The 23,508-nt window shown below is 36.2% G+C and overlaps 3 protein-coding genes across 5 annotated transcripts; 2 read left to right on the top strand and 1 right to left on the bottom strand.

The window, feature by feature from the left end:
* The first annotated feature begins 5,830 nt into the window (after positions 1-5,830).
* LOC109103176 (homeobox expressed in ES cells 1-like) lies at positions 5,831-6,794 on the top strand. The gene is made up of 3 exons (XM_019116534.2): positions 5,831-6,184; positions 6,271-6,458; positions 6,577-6,794. Exons 1-3 carry the CDS (start codon positions 5,875-5,877, stop codon positions 6,673-6,675), a joined length of 597 nt encoding a protein of 198 aa, XP_018972079.1. The 5' UTR covers positions 5,831-5,874; the 3' UTR covers positions 6,676-6,794.
* A 288-nt stretch (positions 6,795-7,082) lies between these two features.
* On the bottom strand, positions 7,083-18,072 carry LOC109103175 (CAP-Gly domain-containing linker protein 3-like). 2 transcript variants are annotated; one of them, XM_042771301.1, is made up of 14 exons: positions 17,916-18,072; positions 15,641-15,786; positions 15,329-15,468; positions 13,823-13,916; positions 13,443-13,604; positions 13,085-13,203; positions 11,952-12,188; positions 11,700-11,835; positions 11,406-11,552; positions 10,789-10,923; positions 10,501-10,624; positions 10,029-10,093; positions 9,585-9,657; positions 7,083-9,467 (listed from the first exon to the last, which is right to left on the bottom strand). In XM_042771301.1, exons 2-14 carry the CDS (start codon positions 15,768-15,770, stop codon positions 9,410-9,412), a joined length of 1,620 nt encoding a protein of 539 aa, XP_042627235.1. In that variant the 5' UTR covers positions 15,771-15,786; positions 17,916-18,072; the 3' UTR covers positions 7,083-9,409. The 2 variants fall into 2 exon arrangements, with proteins under 2 accessions (XP_042627235.1, XP_042627236.1); XM_042771302.1 differs by having other exon boundaries at positions 7,083-9,464.
* Positions 18,073-18,262: 190 nt separating this feature from the next.
* On the top strand, positions 18,263-23,465 carry LOC109103162 (cytochrome P450 2M1-like). 2 transcript variants are annotated; one of them, XM_019116517.2, is made up of 10 exons: positions 18,263-18,400; positions 19,239-19,864; positions 20,533-20,695; positions 20,790-20,939; positions 21,259-21,419; positions 21,944-22,120; positions 22,335-22,476; positions 22,556-22,743; positions 22,819-22,960; positions 23,190-23,465. In XM_019116517.2, exons 2-10 carry the CDS (start codon positions 19,673-19,675, stop codon positions 23,372-23,374), a joined length of 1,500 nt encoding a protein of 499 aa, XP_018972062.1. In that variant the 5' UTR covers positions 18,263-18,400; positions 19,239-19,672; the 3' UTR covers positions 23,375-23,465. The 2 variants fall into 2 exon arrangements, with proteins under 2 accessions (XP_018972062.1, XP_042627237.1); XM_042771303.1 differs by lacking the exon at positions 18,263-18,400 and having other exon boundaries at positions 19,192-19,864; positions 23,261-23,465.
* The last annotated feature ends 43 nt before the right edge of the window (positions 23,466-23,508 follow it).

Genomic DNA, 23,508 nt, shown 5'->3' with positions numbered 1-23,508 from the left:
AAAATCCAACTAAAGATATGATTAAAAAAACATGGTTGACTGGCCAGCATTTGTTTAGCCTTTATTTATGCCTCTTGTCAACATTTACAAGAGGCATTAAATTATTTTGTGCAATGTTTTTCTTTCGAAATAAGCTGCTCAGTACATACTGATTAGGAAACTGCAGCATGAATGTATGTTGTATTGGAGAGATGGATTAGCTCACTGTATATTAATAGGCAGGTCTCCCATAGGATACCCTTTGTTGATTACAGGGAAACAAAGAAAAATGTCCCATAAGGGGCCAGTCCAGTCTCTGCTGTCTGACAACTGCTAGATATGAACTTGGCAGGACACCATTTAGCCCTTTTGAAGAGCGTGTGTGAGCAGACGGTACTAATACACCAGGGTACACCGAACCGCCGGCCAACCTTCACTCATGTACCCTGTGTTCACTCATGCAGTCACCATTTGTCTCTTTTCTCACCCAGTAAGGAGGTACAGCTCCCGCATATGTTCATAACTCTGAGTGGGGAGGGGTCCAGTGATTCATAGCTCACATCAGAATGAATCGGTCACTCTGCTAATTATGAATAAAACACAGTGTAATTATGCAGTAGAGTGCATTTACTTGCTTTATTTATACAGCTAAGAGAAGCCCCAGAAATTGCATGAGCTGAAAACAATAGAGATGTGTCCATTGAGAATGAGAGGTGAAAAGGTCACAAGCGTCATTATAAAAGGGATGATTTAAAGGGACAGTTCACCCTAGAATGAAAATGCTGTCATTATTTACTCACCATCATGTCATTCTAAACCTGTATGGACACATTAGATATTTTGAACTTTTTGTCAAACATACTTCAGTGAAAGTCAAAACATCATTGGCTTAATGACTTTCATTTTATGGAGAAAAAAAAAATAGGCATTTTTATTAGAATATCTTCTTTAATGTTCCACAATTGGGTAAACTATCCCTTTAAATGAGAGCAGGTCAGTGATATATATATATATATATATATATATATATATATATATATATATATATATATATATATATGGATGCATAATAATTATATATTATTATTATATGCATTTTATTTTATCAATTAATTGATTTATTTATTTTTGCATAACCCTCTTTTTAAGACTATGCCTGTGAGTTTGCTTTCAAAGCCTTTTTGCAATCACATATCGATGTTCACCTCTGGCTGTGTTCAGATGGTTGATGCTTTCCTGCAGACAGCCTCAGCCTTACTAACAGAATGTATGACACAATTCTGTCAGTTTGCATAAATTAACTGCATTCTTCCAATGAATCATTCAACGTTATTGTAATTATGTAATGCCGTCATCCAGATGCAAGTCTTCTAATAGAACGTCTCCCTCTTCTGGTTGTTCCGTGAACTGTTTAGCACATTCATCGTCATCCTTTGATCTCAGGCATTGTCATTATCTTCCTTTCATTGCAGTGCTGTAAACCTCAAAGCGTGTCAGATGAGTGTGCTAATATAAGACGTCTTATTTGGAGGGGTTTCAAAGGACACCTGAAGCTTTGTTCATATTTGCTAGCTCATGAGTCAAAGTAGACAGAAATTAGGTCACCACTGTGTTTCAACCAGCAAAGAAACGCGCACAAAGTGAGCCTTAATATCTTCACTCAAATGCCCCCACCGTCACAAAAAAAAAAAAAAAAATAAAAAAAAATAAAGAGACTGGGTTGTCTGAATCTTGTCCTGGTTGTTAAATATTTAAGCTTAGCTCTCTCTCGGTTCCCTGTGTCACCTTGTGTGGCCTCCACAGTCTACTGAGCATGTTCGGTCAGAACCGGATTGCAGAGATGATTAATCGACTCAAAATAAACAGAACACAGTCCTCTGGTAAAAGATTATTATCTTAAGCAAGCAAACTGAATATCATATTTCATTTCCTGCATACTGACCTTTTTCGTAGTATAACGTGAGCAGAAATGACAGTAGATTGACAATTTGATCGGGAAAATGTTACCAAAATTAGGTGAACGACCTGTCAAATGGGTATTTTAAAGATGTATTCTTTAGATCAGGTGTTTTCATAAAGTTAATTGGCATCATTGACCCCCTCAAATGGATCAATATCTTAATGCCATAATAACAAACCAGCAAGAGTCTGCAATGACCAGTGAACGTTTCAGTGATTCATTCATAGCAGTCACTTGAAAGAATCTGTTAGGTGAATAATTCTAATGATTCACTTATAAAGACAGTCAGTTGTTTGGTTCCTGAATGAATGAGTGTGATAAAAAAGAATCAATTGAGTGGATGATTAATACGACTCAGTCATAAAAACAGTTACCAACTTCTGATTTAAATATGGAACTCCTCTCAGGTTTGAGGACTAGAACAAATGGTTGTCTAAAATATGTTATTATAATGTATAAGAAACATTTTAAAATCAGTTCAAATGTATATATAGCATTTTTAATAATAAATATAAATTCTAAGCAGTTTTTTATGTACCATGATGAGAATTATTTTTAAAATAAAGTTGTTTTCTCTCTCAAATGTTCATTTGACAACAAATTTTTTAGCACCCCTTTTGCAGGTCCCCGGAACCAGGTTTGTAAACCACTGCTTCAGATAACCTCAAAATGGGATTATTTTCTTTCAAATTAATGCCACGTGGTTTGATATTGTAATATCCATTACAAATAAGACATATATACATTTATAAATAATAATATATATCAAGTGACTTAATACTTTTCAGGGGGCAAAGTATGTTATATAACTCTTCAGGTTTCTTTCCATTGTGATAAATATTTTTCCCTAGCTTACATTTACTCAGTGACATTTGATCAGCTCTCACTATATGAGGGGGCAGCTTGTTTAGAGCTGAATTTGAAAAGCTGACCTTCAGATGCTTGACTGAGTTCATGACACACAGTTCATAATTCTAATTGCTTTGTGTAACAAATCAAGCTGACCTGATGCAGACACAGTTTCTTGGGATGAGATACAAGCTTTTCCAGCCATCTGGAACAGTCAAGGAGAAGTGTGGCCTTTAATACAATAGTTCAGCTGGCTGTCACTCTCAGGCACCAGAGGAATAAATGAACAGTGCACATGGACTCACTGATCCAATACATGTGAAAAATATGCTAGATGTTTTTTAAGAAATAGTTAAACCCCAAAATGAAGATTTTCTAAACATGTACTCACCCTCAGGCCATCCAGGATGTAAATGAGTTTGTGTCTTTATCAGAACAAATTTGGAGAAATGTAGCATTACATAACTTGCTTACCAATGGATACTCTGAAGTGAATGGGTGCTGTCAGAATGAGAGTCCAAACTGCTGAAAAAATAAAAAAATAAAAAAATAAAAACATCACGACCCACTGGTGAGCAAGTGATGTAATGCTAAATGTCTCTAAATCTTTTCCAATGGAAAAAATAAATAAAATGAAAATAAATAAAACTCATCTACATCTTGGATGGCCATTTTTGGGTGAACTATTCCTTTAGATGCTGCAATAGCGTGGTATAGTATGTAACTTTATAAGGAAACAGAGCGACACATTTATTCTTCAGACTAAAGCTGCCTGAATTCGTTTTTCCAGATGCAGTTTAGACAGCATCAGGGCTTATTTCCTCAGTAAAGAATGACTCAGCTAATCTTAAATCCAAAGACCATCTGCCGGGTCTGTTTCTCAGGTTACAGTACAACTGTTGTGGCCCAAATATTCTCTAAAACACCCTCTTACCTTTGATCATAAATCGTTGTTTGTCTGTGCTTTGGATGGATTGCTTTAGATTAGATAGTTTAACTTTACTTTGTGTTTTTAAGTTGCACATCTTCACTGGAGCTTGAATTTCATTCCCAGATCAGTTTGATTTGGCAGAGCTGTATAGTCAGGAGTTCTCAATGAACATCCAGCTCTATTTGGAGGAGGCCATGTATTTGTTAATTGCCTACTGGCCCAAATCATATCAATGCTTGTCAGTGGCATTGCGCAAATCCTGGCTGTACAGATGGATGCTTACTACCACAATGGATGTTCTCTATAAATCTATCGTAGAACTGAATATGGGTCAACCATATGATTCAGTTCAATGCTCTGAATCAGACGGCTGCCTTTATCATGTAAATGAAGTTTGTTTAGTGTGAGTTTCTGTACTTCTGAAGTGGAAGATACTGACTGATTAAATACATAGGCCTATGTGCTCTTTTATCCTGCTGTTGAAATAGTAATCCCTCGATTTGATGTCTTTTTTTAATGAAAGAACTTCATGTATCAAACAGAGCTTACAAGTTGTTATGATCTGAATGGAAGGGCCAAGAACCCTTCACACTTAAAGATCTTATACTCATTTGCATATTCTTGCAACAAAATCCCTGTAACTGATCTATTCCATCTCGATATAGGGATATGCCAGGGCATTGAAGTTCATAATTGTAAGTTTGTGTTTAATACATCAAAAATCCTCAGTACAATGAAGGATATGCAGAATTGTCATTTTCTGTGTAGTATGTGCAGTGTGGGCCTTGCAGATTATCAAATGATCTCATTTGGCAAACAGGCAAAACCAATATCCGCTCAGTGGGATTTTCATGTGAATTCTTTGTAAACCCAAGTAGCTTAAAAAGAATCGAATATTAATGATGTAAGCTGAGTTATATCGGGAGAATTTGCTGGTTTGTAAAATACACACTCTCTCAGTCAATACCGACTAACCACTCGTGACATCTCTAAGCTACAGCTGCGGCTTGTGCTTTAAAATAACCATGATCATTTAATCTTGAGTTAACCCTGATTTATTGGCATTATGTGAATAATTTCTCTATCCACAGACACTGGCCCTTTTTTAGTTATAATATAATAATGCAATACTTTCTTTATGCTATCCAAAAGACTGTATTTAAACATGCTATAATTTAATATTGTTTACACGGAATCAAAGTTAACTTGCTATATAATCATAAACCAGTGTAGTTAATACATATTAAAGGGACCTAAGCAATTATTTATAATGATTTTAACATTTGTATTAAAATTATTGCAAGGCATTTATTAATTTATTTTAGTTTTATCAAACTGCCTTAATAATACCACAAGATGGCGACATTTATTCACTATATTCATAAATATGTTTCGGTCAGTATATAATAGGTTTGTGGTGAAAAATAATACTCACTGATCATTTTCATTACGTGCACCAAGTCTCGTTTAATAGTATACATTAAAGCATTAGGCCTATTAAAACACAAATTCAAATGGACATGAAAGAAGGAACAAATCAAAGCACTTTTGACCTCTTTGAAATAAAACGACTTTAATCTTTACGTCATAGAATGCGGATGATGACGTGACAGTTTCAAAGCGCGCGTGTCCCTTTGAATAAGCCTCTGAATAAGCCTCATAAGTGTCATCAAAGTTATCAAAGTTATTGCAGACCTATTATGATAAAAATGTTATATTAACTATAAGACTTTTTCCACAAATGTGATAATAAGTTATATATACAATTTAAAAAATATTTTTATCATACTATTTTATTGTAAACAACTATTGTAATGTCAGTAAACTGTATGAAATCAATAATCTGATGTATGCAGGCTACTAACAAAGTATTGAAGTGTGATTAATAAACATTCATAAGTAGCCTAGTATCATCACAGGTGAATTGCAAGTGCCAGGATAAAAGGGTTTAAGGATCTTCAAAGTGGATCTACAGAAGTTAATTTCCTTTGACTTCCACCTTTACAAAGAGGTGTTAATGGACCAATATTAAATACATTAATACCTCAGTTAAAACGATACAGGGGGTACAAATACAACTCTCCAGCTCCATGTCATTATTGAGAGAGAACAGAGCTATATAGTCACAGCAGCTTCTGTAGGCCCCTACTTGAACATGGCAACGCTGAAATTTTCAGACTTCTCTATTGATTACATCTTGGGAGACGCCAGCAAACAAACAACAGAATCACCTGGAGTGGATCATCCAGCATCTTCTCAAGATTTCCCAGGGCACTTGACCAAACTGGACCCGCTCTACCGGGATGGATCTAGAGGTCATGGTGACCATGCAGCACTCATGCTGAACTTTCCATCTCCATCATGGAATGCAGGAATGTACAGCTGCTGTGTTCCAGTCTCATATTATCAACCGACCTTTAATACAAATTACTATGCAGGTCAGCCGTGGCCTTTTGCCGCATCAGGTATGATTATTTATTTATTTACCCTATAGGCTATTTTATCTAAAAAGTGTAATTAATTTTTATTAATAATAATTTTTTTTTTTTAGGTTGTGATACAGCTGAGAATCACTACCACCAAACTGTAGCTCAGAGACAGCGCAGTCGAATCCGAACAGTTTTTACCGACAACCAGACGGAGCAGCTCGAGCGGCTCTTCGCAATCACCGACTACCCGAGCGCTGAAACCCGGGCGGAGTTATCCAAGAACACCGGGCTCAGCGAGGAGACTGTGCGGGTAAGAAAGCGCTCTTTATCAGTAGGCTAATAATAGGCGAATTCATAATATGTGCTAACGATTAGCCTATATCTGAAAATAAAATAACTAAAATGCAATTTTTTTATTTTAATTTTAGGTCTGGTTCAAGAATCGACGTGCACGTAGAAAGAGACAGACAACCTGCCCAGACAAAAGCACGAGGCGCGCTCCCGACGATCATCCCGAATCAGATTAATTTATGACTGAATCATATCAACACAGACGCAGTGGATTTTAAACATTGTTTTTAAAAGTACACTTTTGTTTTACAGTGTAAAAAAAAGTAAATTTTATACGAATAAACATGCTTTCTCAGTGAAATAAACTTGAGTTTCGTTTATATGTTTTAATTATGGTTCTATTGTAATTGGAGTTAGAGATCTGAAGTTCTTACACTTTTAGAAGTTAACTATTTTAGCAAAATATCTAATTTAGTTAGTTATCTAACCGGCATTCATAGATTTTGCCTCTTTACCTGTGCGAAATGAAAATTTCACATGCGTACCGAAAAGTTTAGGGACGAATATGTACCTTTACACTCCTAATAGATAAGCTATATATGATTAATTGTATAATCAATCAAAACAACACATTCAAACTAAGTAGCCTATAAAACACTAATGTTTATTAGTCATATATCCATAGTCAGGATAGAGTTTCACTTTAAGTAATTAATAAGCTTTTTCATGCTGATATACTGTAGGAAAAAGAAACCTGCAGATGTATAGACAGCATGCAGTACAGTTATATTGTCCATCAATTCCAAAACTGAATTCATGATAAGATGCACATTAATCTAATTTACAGAGAATAGTTAACATGAAAACAAAACACAGGACATTAAAAAAGTACCTTGTGAAATTATTAAAATATATATTTTCTCAGACGAATAAACAAATGTTTACAAATGAACTATACCAATTACACAACTGGATATAAAATGACAGAAAGCTTTGCCGGCAATGCTAGATGTCACACTGAAACTCTCTGAAAGCGTGGAGGGTGAGTCAGTCAGTGCAAGATACTTATATATGAAATAGTCAATTTACAGTCATACTTTTACTGTCCTTTTGGCATCAAAAAACGGAATGTGACTTGTCTTGAAATTAAGGTAAATAACAGTGACATATTGATGCGTTCTACAACTTTAAGTCACCACAAAGCAATATACTGTACTCTATGTCACAAAATGATAATGCACAATTTAAGGTTTGTTGTAAGCTGACCTTTGCACTCCATCAGAAGATGCACTACTCATTACAGTGACGCTGCTAAACCTACCACACAGATTCAGTTGTTCTTTAATGAAATAATGGCATGGTGGCTGAAGAAATCAAAAGCCGTCCAGACCTGCTCAAGCAGTGCATTTTCAATTCTGCAAGTTGCTCTTTTTTGTAAATCAGTGCAGTTGACCAAGTGTTCACAAGAAAGGTGCGTGCACAAGCCAAGCTGTTGTTTTTTTATTCTTTCCTTAACAAAATCTTCCTGCTCTGGGATCACGATAGTGATATTACCTATTTTACTGTAGGTTGATCCCAGGTCATCTATTAGGGACAGACACTTTTACTCAAGTTGTGCTTCCACAGGTGGTAATAAAGTAGACAGAGTTTCTATCCATATTCATACAGGAGTAAATACTGCTGTTATTACCCACACACTTGATTACGATATCATAAGCACATACTGTTTTCACAATCAGGATTTTAAAGAACAGCATTTACAAAACTGATCCAAGTGAAAACTGATGGAGGGAGAGAGAAGGAATAGGTAGTCTGGCCTAACAGCTTTTATACATTAGACTGTAGATGATAGATGATGATATATGTTAAAATATAAACTGTACATCACTTTAAACTATACTAGCATGAACTATAATTTGTTTTGTCTGTTTTTTGGTGAGAGAAACATGATTGTGATTCGTATTTTAATTTGGGTTTATAAAATAGGCAAATTCTTTATTTGTCACCTCGTTTTTTTTATGAAATGTCAAGAATGCCTCCTCTCAAGATTTGCATTATTGATGCGTGGTTCTTAACAGTAATTTAAGTACTGTTCTTGTACTGTTTTTTTAAATAAGAGATTATTTAGCTTTTGTAATATCATGGAGCTTGCGCTTTGGTTTTGTGGTTGATTTTAATTAAATGAAATGTGATTTATTAGCTTTTAATATCTAAAGCAGGCATCTCACCTCATTTCAGAGCAGTTTATGACCTAAAAACGTGCCCATGCCTGCTTATTTCATGCAACATATTCTATATTTTAAGCTACACTCTTACATTTTCACTGTAGATGAAGAAAGCATTGGGCTCCAATGGCAAAAACCCTCTTTTTCACATCGGCAGCATCAATATTTTCAGACTACAGTTACAATGAAACATTTTATGTTTTTAGATGTTTACTAATAATAATGCGTCACCTACTAGTTCATTTAAAGGCATTTAAAACTTAGGAAACAAAGTCTGTATACAATAAAATACTGTAAAGTAAGACAATAAAGGTGCGTAATACAGCAGCATGTTTACAAACAAAACAAAAAAGCACCTTTACAAATTAAAATAGACATACAAGCCTGGTGTTTTGTGGATTATGACTGTATTATCAAGCTTGAATACTGCCAATAATCTACCCACAGCGGTTTAGCATAAAAAAACAAGCTGATAGAGAGATATGAATGGTTTTTAGTAGGAATGATTTTGATTTCATAAAAGATTGTTCATCTATAATTCAATCATCGGAATGCAGGACGTTAGTTACTTGACAAGGCACTATTTTTTTTGCTATTGAATTGCTGTCAAAGGGGCAGGACAGCAGCCTGGGTAGTTCACAAAGAGAAGCACATGAATATTGGTAGTACACAGAGTGGGTGAGATTTTATCTTGAGAAGGAACAGAAAGAGGAGGGAGATATAATTAAAGATGTAACCAGTGGATTTAGGTCTGCATCTCTGCACGGAGCATCCAGGGAAACCAGCAACAGAACAGCAACCTGCTGTAACACAAACGGATCATGAATATAAAATGCTGTAGTTTAATCTTGTTACACAAGATACATTTTAGATCACAGCTGAAGCCAAAAGGATACGTTATTTGTGGGACACAAGCATACCTGGATATGGAACTTTCAGATGTTATGTCTTTCGGAGATCGCATCGCATTAAAATTACGCTTCGGCTGGGACACTGCAGAGGAGGACACAGACTAACATTACAACCATGTACCTGAATCTGTCATGTACGACTGTGTTATTCATTCATATACATATTGCATTATGCATATTGTATAAAACATTTTATATATTTCTGCTCTTTGCTACGTGCAATCATCCAGCTGATTGTTGAACTTCGGAACAGAATGGAAAAAAATTCTTATTGCTATTACACATTATGGACAGCAGAGGCCACTGTATGCCTAACTGACAAGATACACACAAGATGAAGCACTAAATGTGAGATAATGTTGCACACACTCTGATTGTGAAAATTGTTGCTTTAAAAACAGAAGAAAAAAAAAACTAGAAACTAGAAAAACATGCTCTTATCGTTGTACTTACTAGTCACCTGGTGGACTTTCTTCACTAGTGACCCATCACCCTGAGGATCTTTGGGCCCTGCAATTCTGCAAGAATAAAGGATTAAATTATACTGTTGTTTCTTTTGGAGAATTCATTTGAACAACAAAATTATTTCAATTTATATTATACTAATTTTTCCTTTTTTTATTTTTTATATTATACTTTTTTTACCTTACACTAGATGGTTTCACAAAGACTTCATAGCGTAGATGGTATTTTAGCACATTTTTTTTATGCCCCACACCCTAACATTATTCTGGTACTATATCATTATACTAACAGTGAAACATTACTGCAAATGTGTTTGCTATTCAGGAATAAAAGCTAAATGAAAGGCATGGTCTGCTCATATTCTATAACCAAAACAGTACAACATATCCCTATTTACTGTAACCCAAGTTGTGTAAAACATCTGTAAAACATTTTTTCTGGTACATGTTGAAGATTTTACCTCTGAACACGGGATGGTGGTGCAAAAACCCCATATTTGGGCAAACAGTGGAAGTAACGTACTCCAAATACACTGCCATCATGCTTTCCAGTGGGCTGCTCCAACTCCACACCAAACCAATATCCTGATCACAAGAATCCATACACACAAACTTCTAAACACTTACTGCACATTATTGTACTTATATGTGATTTCATATTAATAATAAGGAAATTGGAAATCATCATGTCAGGCTTATTCTCATGTCATTATATTATACCATTATCTTAAACTTTTAGATAGACATACCGGGAGCAAAGTCTGTCTTGCCAAAAAAGCGGACGATCCCTTGCTTTTGGCCTGCCACCAACACCTGATCCCCAACCTCAACCTTGACTCCATCAGGATCCAAACTGACCCCGGACAGAGACTTCTTTCTTGGAGCTGATGGAGAAGATGACAAACTTCAGATATACACTAGCGTCTCAGGCTCACCAAGGATGCTTTTATTTGATCAAAAAATGCATTGTAAACTAACATTGTGAAATACTGTTATAATTTACAAGGATTTCTTTTCTATTTTAATAGAAGTTCAGAATATTAGAATGATTTCTGAAAGATCATGTGACACTGAAGACTGGATAAATGGCTGCTAAAAAATACGCTTTTTCATGGAAGGAATTAATTACATTTTAAAACATTTTAAAATTGAAAACAGTTATTTTGACCTGCAATAATATTTCACTGTTAATATTACTGTTAATCAAATAAATGCAGCCTTGGTAAACATAAGACTTTTACGTGGTCACGCATTAACTTGGGTCTAAACAATGATTTGATAACAAACTGATAAGAAAATGAACATTGGACAACACATAACTTAAAATCAATAGATAGATGTTAGATATATAGATGTTATCACTCACTCTTTTCACGATCTTTCTCTTTTTTCTCTTTTTTGATCTTGCCGGTTATACAAGATAAATCCACGCGAGGGGTTTTTGGGGTGGAGGTGACTGAAGAGGGGGTCTGCTCAAGAGCTTTGCTGATTTTTGACACAGGGGCGAAGATGCCTGAAGAATGGACGTGTACACCGAATATTAAACTCTAGATTGTTTCATCTGAATAATGTGATCAGTCTGACTTTCAATTCATGCTTGCTGTTGTCATTACAATAATTATAAAATGACTTTTATAACACAGAAATTAAGAGAACACACCTTGTTTTGAGGGGCAGATAAAATAGCGGATCCCACCCACACTCCCATCATTCTTGCCCTCCGGCTCGTCCAGCTCAATACCAACCCACTGCCCACTAGCAAACTCAGTAGTGCCACAGAAACGGAGGGTGCCAGTCTGCAGAAAAGAGGTGTTCTGTTTTTTTTATATATATATATATACACATATATATATCCTTTATTCTCCTTCAGGTCCTTCAGACTTTTAACACTGCATCCATTCTTCAATCTCACCTTTGTTTCATCCAGCACCACACGGTCCCCTAGTTTGAGGCCCAGAGAGGACAGCATTAGGTTGCCGGGGATGTTGTCATAGTTGGGCAGGGTGGCACGGGGCAGGTTACAGCTGAGAGGCACTGCATCCAGCAACAACTGTTTCAGCTCTTTAGCCACCATGGCAGCCTCAGCTTTATCCAGACTCATGTCCATGGGGTCAGGGACAACCTCAGCAGGCTCTTGACCCTTATCATTCTGTAACATGCAGAGAGTTTATATCTGTTAGTGATAGTCCAACCAGGCCAATACTTCTATTATAGCATTTACCTTCTTTGATCCAAATGATCCAGAAGACAGTAAAGACATTTATAAAATATGATACAAAAGTTTTCTATTTAAAAAAATAAATAAATGCTGTTCTTTTGAACTTTCTATTCATCATAGAAAAAATGTTTCCACAAATTAAATATTAAGCAGCAAAATTGTTTTTAACTTTGATAATAATAAAATTATTATTTGGGAGGCACCGAACCCCCAACTGCTCCCCAGGCGCCGCAGCAAAAAATGGCTGCCCACTGCTCCGGGTGTGTGTTCACTGCTGTGTGTGTGCACTTTGGATGGGATAAATGCAGAGTACTAATTCCGAGTATGAGTCACCATACTTGGCCACATGTCACTTTTTTTCTTTTTTTTTCTGAAAGATCATGTGATTGTAACATGCTAATGAAGACTAAAGTAATGGCTGCTGAAAATTCAGCTTGGCCATAAAATGAATCAATTTTATTTTAAAATATATTAAAATAGAAAACAGATATTTAATTGTATTAATATTTCACAACATTATTTTACTGTATTTTACTGTACTGTATTTTACTGCATTTTTATCAAATAAATGCACCTTTGGACAGCCAATAGACTAAAATGTTAGAAAATCTTACTAACCCCAAACCTTTGAAAGGTAGGATATATTTGTGCATCTTATTTCATATATACAGTGGGTTCATATAAAATGATCTGGTTACTAATGAGAGTATTCTGAAAAACAGACCAACAAAGATGTCTGAAACATTAATCTAATATGAACGGAGTGGATTTATAGCAAGGTCAATTAGGCTGATTAACTCAAGTGAAGTTTAAATCCTCATGCTCACTCTAACAGTAGGATTGGCGCCATGCTCCAGTAGACACTTGACGGCACCGAGACAGAGGTTTGAGGCGGCGATGTGCAGGGCTGTGCCATGATGAAAGTCACTGCAGGTGGAGTTGAGCACTGTGTAGAGAGAAGAGAAACAGACACGTTGAAGGACAGCCGCCTTTATTAGTGGAAAATGTAGTGAGATGCCAAATACCCATTAGCCACTTCATCATTTCCTTGTGCATGATACTTGACATTTTCTATCTCAGCTTGTTTGTGAGAATGTGACTAGATTGTTTCCAAAAGCATTTGGCTTATTGAAAAGTTCAGACGCTGTCATGAATACAAATACTGTTTATGCTTTTGAAATTCACCTTTAGGCTTGGAGCCTTTAAGCAAAACACGAATCAGTTCTGGGACATCGAAGTAAGCTGCATAATGTAGGGCATTCATGTTGGTCCAGCGACTGCGCAGACTCACATCAGCTCCCAGAGCTAGCAGCTGATTGGACAGCCGGAGCGCTGCCTCAGGATCACCTGAAAAGAAAACACATTGTTACTATACCAACGGTCACACGATTCACGTTTATTATGTCGGCACGTGTGAAATGCACAGCAAGGTTAGAGCTTTTAAAGGATTTAGAATTTTAAAGTCGTAATGACCTCAATTACAGAGAAATGTCATATTTGGAATGTGGATTAGTAAGGGCAAGTAAGGGCAAAGAACTCCAACCGTCAACTCCAGTGTCACTCACCCACTCCGTGAGCTCCTGCTTTGCAGCAGTAGTGGAGAAGAGTCATATCCGTCAGGCCATCACGGTCATTCACATGGCAACCTCGCTTTAAAATCTGAACGTGACAATGTGAAAGAACATGAAGAGTTAATCAACATATGATGAATTTCCATGTAACTGGAAGCCAATTAATAACTAATGCGGTTCTGCAGGCAATTACGTTCTTGAGTAGATGAAGCTTTTCAAAAGCAAATGGCCACTTTCAAAGCTGGACGAGAGCCATATTAGTGAGATGCACTCTAATGATGAAAAATTAAGCCAATTAATATCAATGATGTGTGATAGAAAGAAGCCTTATTGCTGAGTCATCCTTAAGAACACTTTTTCTAAATGTATAACAGCCATTTTGTGGAAAACTTAGAGCTGATATGCAACAATCCCACTTATTAGAGTGCATATTAACTGAAAATGAACACATGTTCATTTACTGTACATACCAAAAGACATCAAAAAGATTTGTGTATAAGTAAAAAATATGAAAAATGCCATCCATCCCAAATCTTCATAACTTGAATCATCTACCTGTGTTTTCCCTGCAGAAAAATACAACTCAAAATCATCCTAAGGTATTTTTTCAAGTTGGTCTGGTTTGCCCTGTTTTTCTCTGACACCAGTGAAACCAGCATAAACCAGGTAAGCTAGTCCTCTTAGGAAGGTTGTGAAAACTTTTAACCTTATGAAACCCTTTACTTAGAGTACAGATCAAATACTGTTGGGCAGTGAGAGTTCTTCTTCATCGAGACCTGGCAGGTGAAGCTGATTTCAGGCAGGACTCAATATAAAGATCAGTCAAATGTAGGAGGCTTGTTACCACTGCCATCAATCCCTGCAGCTCCAGTTCCTCTAGGGACATCCTTCTACAGCAAAACACCTCCTTATCCATTACCCATACAACTTTACAGACCACAAGCAATAGTTGCATATGAACATGAGTGTTTACAAGTGCTTACAAAGACTTCAATTAATATGTTAGTCAATTTAAATAATAAAAAGTTTGGTAAATGACCCTTTCTCAGTAAAAGATGTGTAAAATTATTTTATCCCACTGACATTTATTTTCCTGCACTGCAGTCAAATCACTTTGGCAAAATCACATTTCATTCTAAGCATATGTATAATGTAATCCAGTGTGTATTATTAAAAAAAGATCAAAAAAAAGAAAGCTGAGAAACATTTGCTTAGACATGCATGGGGAAAAAAATTCTCACAAAGAGTGAAGAGGACAAAAGTCTTCAGCAAGTTTATACACAACCCATGGATTAGAAACCAGACTCTATCATCAGTTTATCGATAGATCATGTTACACAGAACTATTCGCAGCTGGACAGAAACTCAATATATCTCTCTACACTTGGCATTTATTCATGGTTCACTGTCTTCAATCATAAAGTAAAACAAACGCAGTGTTTCTGCAAGATTGCATAAATACGTTATCATACTTTAGAGAAATACTTAAAGCTTTATTACCTCAGTGCCTATGATGTCGATCTTGTGTTGAACTTGTGGAACCCATTGGCGGATAATGGCGAACAGTTCTGGGATTGTGGTCCGAGGGTCTGTCAGAATCTCCATGCAAGCCGGATCATTTGGATCAAAGAAGGTAAACGCTATAATAGAAGTGGATAAAATGGAGCATATAAATACAGGGATTTATTACAACGGCCAATAAGATCACCACTACATTATACTGTGGAATTCTAGTAACTTATTAGATTAGGATTTCTTCTTGTTCTCTGTAACATATTTGGATAGATCTGACTGCTAGCATGAGGAACCCACCATAGTCCTTGGGCAGTGGAGCCTGTGCAGATGGATGCACCATGGGTTTCTTGCGGGGTTCATGAACAGGGCTGATGAACTCAGAGGCCGGTTGGGCCTCTTCCACCTCAGAAGTTTCCTCTTTAGTCATACTGCTGTGATTGGGCCTGTACATTAAAAATGCATAGTTAAAAATAACAATACAGAGTGCAATTTCATAACGTTTATAGACGTGCTCATAATTTTTTAATAATACAATTAAAAATGCACATTTTCTTACTGTGAAAGCAAAGTAGTGCAGAAACGCGCTCACTGCATGTGTGAACATAGGGTGGCATTTTTACCAGCTGATCAACTAATGAAGAGCATATAAAATGTGTAAAGCATTCAAAACAATGCCATGAATTCCTCCATTGTACACGAAGATCTGTTTTAAGGAGAAGGCGGTTCTGATGCCTCCACTGAACTGTAATGTGCAACATACAACCAGGTCGCATTTTGTGATATCACACCCTGTTTTGAGTTCGTTTAGATGTCTTTGGTCCGTGTTGCACACATATATCAGTCAAACTGCACCAGAGATTTGAAAGCAGATCTGACCAAGGTTCGGATGGCAGCGTTCACCCTTATTCAAATGAACTGCACTAACAGAGTTCGTTTTAATCAAACCAAACCTGCCAAGTGTAAACATACCCTAAATGAACTGGGCTTTCTTCAACACTCAAAATTCATTTTGTTTGATCACTGCTCAAAAACAACAGTGAATATATGTGATATGAGACGCACGAACATGAACCTCTATGCAACAGTTATGCCTCCCAGCGATGCTCTTAGTTTAGTATGGAGACTTGCAGAGCGGATGAGTGACTCACTACTTCCAGCACTGTCTATTAGAACAAAGGAGAGACCCATGCTGAATATAAAAGTCATTGCAATTTACTTTGATATCTCAGATGCCCGTAACTGTCTTCTGCTCAATCAGCCACCAAAAAAACACTGAGGGAATTAATCGGAGAATGCTAGACTTAGCCCAACACTATTGTATGTGTCCTACATTGTTTTATGGTTTTTAACATCAGTATATGTAATGCCTGCAATCTATGTGACCAAAGAGAATATTGAAACCACACTGCATCTCAAGTTCATGCTATTTAGAGAAAAACATTGATCCATTGGAATAAACTACCACTGACATATAATAAAATCAAAATACTTATTAATGGGATACCTTCAAAAGCATATTAATCATGATATTATATGACAGATTTTACTCCTCCACTGAGTTTACATTTTGTTCTGTAAAAACGTATTCTCTATGATTAATTTATCAGATCTTATTGAGCTATTATTGTGATCACGTATAATGCCTATTTAATGAAATGTCTAGATACTCCGCATCTGATCAGTTCTGAACAGGCCTACCATTTCATCAGAGCAATGATCCAAGTGAATATGAGCTTCAGTATCACTCGCTAATTTTAATAATACGTGTATTCCTCCAAAGGTTTATAATTGCTTCTGGAATAAGCTCACACATTAGCAGTATTTGGTAGTGCTAGACCACACAAATAGACCACATGGTAACAGATTTCGTTTCTTGTAATGATAAACTGGCACTTCTTTTTGAAAATGCTATCAATAATAAAAACCATTATTTCTATTCATTTTTTTATAATGGCTGCAAGGTTAAGATTCAAAGCGTTCTCTAGCTTACTTCATAATGGAAAATCGACCAATAAGACAATAATATGCAACCACATAATAATATTTCATAACAGTTAACTATCTATAAACTGCAAATGATTATAATATCTGCGTACAGTTGAATCGTTCATTTTATAGAAAAAAACTGGAATAAATAACAGCGTAGGATTTTACATAAGAATATTATTATATTATTAATATAATTTTAAAGGATATCTGAGCTGCTTGACTGCGTAATATTTCATTTGTATTTTACTCTTGTGCTTTCTACCAAAAAAGGGGCGTATTCAGAAATGAATTGAGCACAAATGAAATCGACAGTCTTCAATCTCTCAATAATATTGATTAAATCGTAGATAAATAAATCAGATTCATCTAAAACCTGCATCTCGCGACTAAATATATAAAAACAGATGCAGTGTGTTCTCGTATTCCCTTATAAAGCATGTCAGTCTTGCTCTGTGTCAACAAGAAAACATGGATGCTCCATCACGCAGCACAAAACAAGCAGGCTGTTTTTCTCACGCGGAAAAACAAGATGGCCAGCTATATTTTACGAAAATATCAGATACTTCACGCAGCGATATAATACCTGATAACAAGCCTCAAAATCGCGATTTCTTTCCCCCTCTTTTGTCAGTCGTTCTTGTTCTATGGAGGATGGAGAGGATGCTGCGCCTTGTCCTTCTCTCTGTCTGCGTCACGGCTGTGACTCACGGCTGGACCACTCTCCTCTCCGCATCTTCTCAACCGAACTTGATGCTCATTCTAGAACCTGCTACTTCAGGCTCAAACGCTTTTTCTCTCACAGGTGTCAAGACAGACCTGAGCAATTCAACTACGAATGCAATAAATTAATAATTTGTACAATGACTTCAATGGTTGGGTCAACATTTAAAGGGAGTGTTTTTTATTTATGTAATTTTTTTTTTTTTTATTTATTTTTTTTTTTTTTATCGGAGACCGGATATAGTTGTAACGCTTTTCAAACCTCTGCAAGAATATCACAGCCCTTACAAGTTAATGTCAAATACATGGTGTGACTCACTGCCGGGGCAGGTTGTAGCACATGCTGGGGTAAGTTGTAACAATTAGACAGAAGAGGTAAAAACGCAGCCACATTATGCAATATGCTTCAATAATAATAATAATAATAATAATAATAATGGTTTATTGAAACAATCCAAAAGACCAATTCAAAACAATGGCTCACTTTCTGTGACTGACCACAGCTCAGGTCCACTTTCTATTTAAAGCAGGAATGAATGTGTGTGTGTGTGTGTGTGTGTGTGTGTTTAAATTGGACTATGGAACAAACTTACTTAACAGTATTTCTGCTTAATGTACACTCAACTCCAGTGTACCTAGATAAAGAACATGTAGATCTAACAAAAAACTGTAAATGTGTGTGTACATTTGCGCCTATGTATGAATGTTCTCAAACAGAGTCACAATGGTGACAAATCAATGTTTTTAAACCTAGAGTGCATGCTTGGTGGATCCAGAGACTGAATATGGCACATATTACATATTACCCACACTTCCTTTGGCTTTGAGCTGCTAAATGGCTCGATATAGACAACATGAAAGTTCTCAGATTTATTACAATTTACCCCACCCCTGACATCCAGCTAGCTGTATTAGCATAATGGTTTGAAATTAGCAGTTTAAAAATTTACATTTTGCCTGAGAATCTACAATTTATTCCTAATTATATGACTTTATCTGCAACAGTATAAGTACTAAACAAAATATAGTTTTGGTAAAAAAAAAAACTCAAAATCAGTTTTTCTTTATAAAATCTGAATTGCTGACTAAAGCACATTGTAACTATATCTGTACCACTTATATAAATAAGTATACTTGGATACATTTGCATATGGTTATTCATCTGTTCTTGCTGTTCTTCCCTTAGCTGAACAAAAAGTATGGCTCTGTTGTCACCATCTAGTTGGCAAACACTTCTGTGGTGATCATTTCTGGATATCAAGCCCTAAAGGATACTGTGGTTGGTCTTGGTGCAGAATTCAGTGGCAACATATAATAATTGCTTTAATGTTCTACTGCCATTATTGTCACAACACAGCAAGTCCTTGACAGTCGCAGCCTCTCAGGTGCTTGAATGGAGGGGTGTTTTCCACCGCGGATACCTGATTTGCTTATGACAACATTGTGTCTGAGGGTGGGGTCAGGTAAGGGCCATTGTTTTCATTGCATGATTTAGAAACACCCACCAATTTAGAAATGCATGCTTGGTTTTCAAAAACCTGTTATCAACCCAGAGCCAAGCTTTGTTTTCAGTTCCTTACTGCGTATCGGTTCAGAAGAACTGTCTAGTGAAATCTGAAGATGGATATATTGTTGGCACTGAAGACGAATGTAGTGTCTGTTGTCATGGCTGTCTTGGTTCTGATATTGCTGTGGAAGATTCGAGGAAAGCAGAGCAGTTTTGAGCGGCTCCCTCCAGGACCTGCGCCTAATCCACTGCTGGGAAATTTATTTCAATTTAATATCAAGGAAGCCTACAAATATTACCTAGAGGTTGGTTGGTAGACCTATTTGATATTATAATTCAGTTATAAATCTGATATTGGCGATTATTGCCCGTGCAGGTAAACTTTAATATGATATGATATTAAAGCTTCTCCATGCAACATGCCAATTATGAATGCTTGTTTTTTAAGATTGTACCACAGCCTTTGAAGAATTTAAATTAATCAGTGCATTTTCACTGGGTTTAGATTGCATCTGTTCTATTATGGGTCTTTGAGACATGCGTTACCAGGTGAGGGTCACCGTTCTGGGATTTCTGAACTCTTGGGAAGTTTCAGAAAGCAGTTACCTTCAGACAGAAGTTCCCAGTATTGCTGTTTCTCAAAGATGATTTGTTTATACTTTATTTTTTCACACACTGAATCGCTGTCTATAATACTTAACTTTAAGCAATAACACTTCTAAGTGCAGTGATATATTATATTTGCATAAAGAATGCTACTTGTCTGAACTTGCACTATAAACAAAAACACCTTCAAACAACAATGCTCTAATATACATTATGACTAAATTAAAGCAGAATGATATGTTAACTATATTTAAGGTTGTTAGTCACCAATTTCTGAGATAATTTGTATTACATGGTATTTTAATAATTCACATAATGTTACATTGAAATGTCCCATATCAAACCCATAAAACTCTTCTTACTTTAGCTGAGTAATCGTTATGGCTCTGTTGTCACCATCTGGTTGGCAAACACTCCTGTGGTGATCATTTCTGGATATCAAGCCCTAAAGGATACCATGATTGGTCTTGGTGAAGAATTCAGCGGCAGGGCCGTCTATCCTCTATTGATGAAGTCCACTTATGGATATGGTGAGGTCGCTTGATCCCTTATGATTTACACGGTTTATTTGAACAGATTTTTATCTGAAGTCCAAAATGCTGTTAATGTTGTCTCTGTGTGCAGGTGTTCTGTCCACCAGTGGACACAGATGGAAGGAGATGCGCAGGTTCACTCTTATGACACTGAAGAACTTCGGAATGGGCCGCAGGAGCATCGAGGAACGAGTCAGGGAGGAGGCTGAGAATCTTGTGGAAATGTTTAAAAAATGTGAAGGTAAAATCACTTTTATATGATCTTTTTTTTAGATTATAAGATGAAACAAACTGCACACATAAACCACAAAATGTAGGTGCATCAGTTAAACGCTAAAATCAAACATAGAGTGGTTGCATTGTTTAGACAAAAATGTGTTGAATAAGTTCTTGCAACATGTACAATAGGTTCACAAAGCAAATGTGCGGTGTGTAGTGAATGGCTAATAAGAATAAATCCTAACCTAAGCCACATCTCATGTTCCAGAACATGGTGTGAGTTTTTACAACACTCTAAATTTAAGAAACTTGAGCTCTTTGCCATTCTTTTCTCCTCAAAGGCTCTGCATTCAGCCCTGCGGACATGCTGTTCAATGCTTTAAACAATGTGATCTGCAGCATTGTCTTTGGGCATAGGTTTGAAATTGAGGATCCACAGTTTAAGTCTCTCCTTCGAACTGTGAATACTTACTTCACTGTTCTCAGCAGCCCTCTTGGACAGGTATTGTACTCTAAGATTTATATATATATATATATATATATATATATATATATATATATATATATATATATATATATATATATATATATATATTCATACATTAATATTTATATGTATATTTTTTGTTGCATTGATTAATTTATTTGGTAAAAAATATTGTTATAAATTTAATATTTTTATTACTACAATATAATAATATATTTTTAAGTCTATTTTAATAGATTTTATAAAATTAATTTAATTAATTTAAATTAAAATCAGCAGCCATTAATCCATTCTTCAGTGTCAGTAATATGCTGATTTGATGCATTTCTTATTATCAGTATTGAAAACAGGTGTGCTGCTTAATGTGTGGAAACCATTTTTTCTTGATCCTTTATTGAATAGAAAGTTCAAAAGAACAGTGTTTATTTGAAATAGTAAAGACATTTATAATGTTACAAAAGATTTCTATCACATTTTATCAGTTTAATGCAACCTTGTTAAATAAAAGTATTAATGATGTTTCTTTATTTTCTTCTCAGATCTATAATGTATTCCCTAGGTTAGTCAGTCTCTTTCCTGGTAAACACCATCAGCTGTTCAAAGACCTAGAAGAGGCCAGAGAGTATTGCAAACGTGAGGCACAGGCTCGGATGAATACTTTGGATCCCTCGTGTCCACAGGACTTCATTGAGGCCTTTGTGTTAAAAATGAAAGAGGTAAATGATTCAAAGAAATGGCATTTAAAACTTCTTATAAAACCTCATTAAATTTAATTACACCCTCTGGTGGTGAAACTATGACATGACGTCAGTTAAAAACAATTCCAGATAACTTCCTTCATTTACAAGTTTTAGAATTGATACATCCCAACAGCCTGTTTTAATATGCATAACATAACATTTTCATCTTCATCTTTATTCTTTTTTGCAGGAGAGAGACAATCCTGACACAGAATATAATTTTGACAACTTGGTTTCTGTAGTATGGAACATGTTTAGTGCCGGCACAGAAACCACTTCATCCACCATCAGATACGCTTTGCTTCTGATGATGAAGCACCAAGACATTCAAGGTGAGATCAAACAAATGTCTTCCTTTTCCAAGCATCGAGCAGAATCCAGAGTGTTTTTACTTTCACTTGTTCTGTACAGAGCGTGTTCAGCAGGAAATTGATGAGGTTGTAGGACAGGACCGTTGGCCCTCAGTAGAGGACAGACAGAACCTGCCGTATACAGATGCTGTAATCCACGAGATTCAGCGGTATATGGATCTTGCCCCCATCGCTGTCCCACACAAGATGATGTGCGACACTGAATACAGTGGTTATATCATTCCTAAGGTATTTACATTATCTTTATTTAACTATTAATTATTATTTATGTCTGTCTATTTCAAACATAAACTTCTTTTCTAGGGGGTCATGGTTTTCCCTCTGCTATCATCTGTGCTAATAGACCCGAAACTGTGGAAGAACCCAAATTGCTTTGATCCAGAGAACTTCCTGGATGCAGTTGGCCGATTTCAGAAAAATGACGCATTCGTTGTATTTGGCATGGGTGAGTTTAGAAGAGTTTAGAACATAAAATCAGACCATAAAAATAAAAACAGGGAGGCTTTTTTCCACCATGGAATTATGTTTCTCATGGTTTTAATCATACTGGGAAAAAAATAACCATGTTAAATCACTGATTAATTTAAAGAAAATCATGGACAATAAAATGGCTGATACATGGAGAAATGTTTCTTCAAAAGATTTTTAAACGGACTTCTGTCTGCTCTCGTCAGGTAAGCGCGCGTGTCTTGGTGAGGCTCTGGCTCGCATAGAACTCTTCATCTTCTTCACTTCCCTCCTTCAGCATTTCACCTTCAAAGCCACAGTGCCACCAGAGGAGCTCGATACAACACCTAAAGACTGCAGTTTTGGCCGCATACCCCGCACATACGAGTGCTATGCCATTCCCAGGAAATAGAGGGACATGCCCACAAAATTAACAAAGAAAATTTCCAACATATTCCCATTTCAGTTTGATGCTTTAATGGAAATAAATATGTTGAAAATGATATTATTGCACAAGTGTTTTTTTTGGGGGGGGGGGGGGGGGGG

Source organism: Cyprinus carpio, chromosome A15, assembly GCF_018340385.1.
Source record: "Cyprinus carpio isolate SPL01 chromosome A15, ASM1834038v1, whole genome shotgun sequence".
NCBI classification, from domain to species: Eukaryota; Metazoa; Chordata; class Actinopteri; order Cypriniformes; family Cyprinidae; genus Cyprinus; species Cyprinus carpio.
The sequence above is the reverse complement of the archived record's forward strand: the minus strand, read 5'-3'. Positions and strand labels throughout refer to the sequence as shown.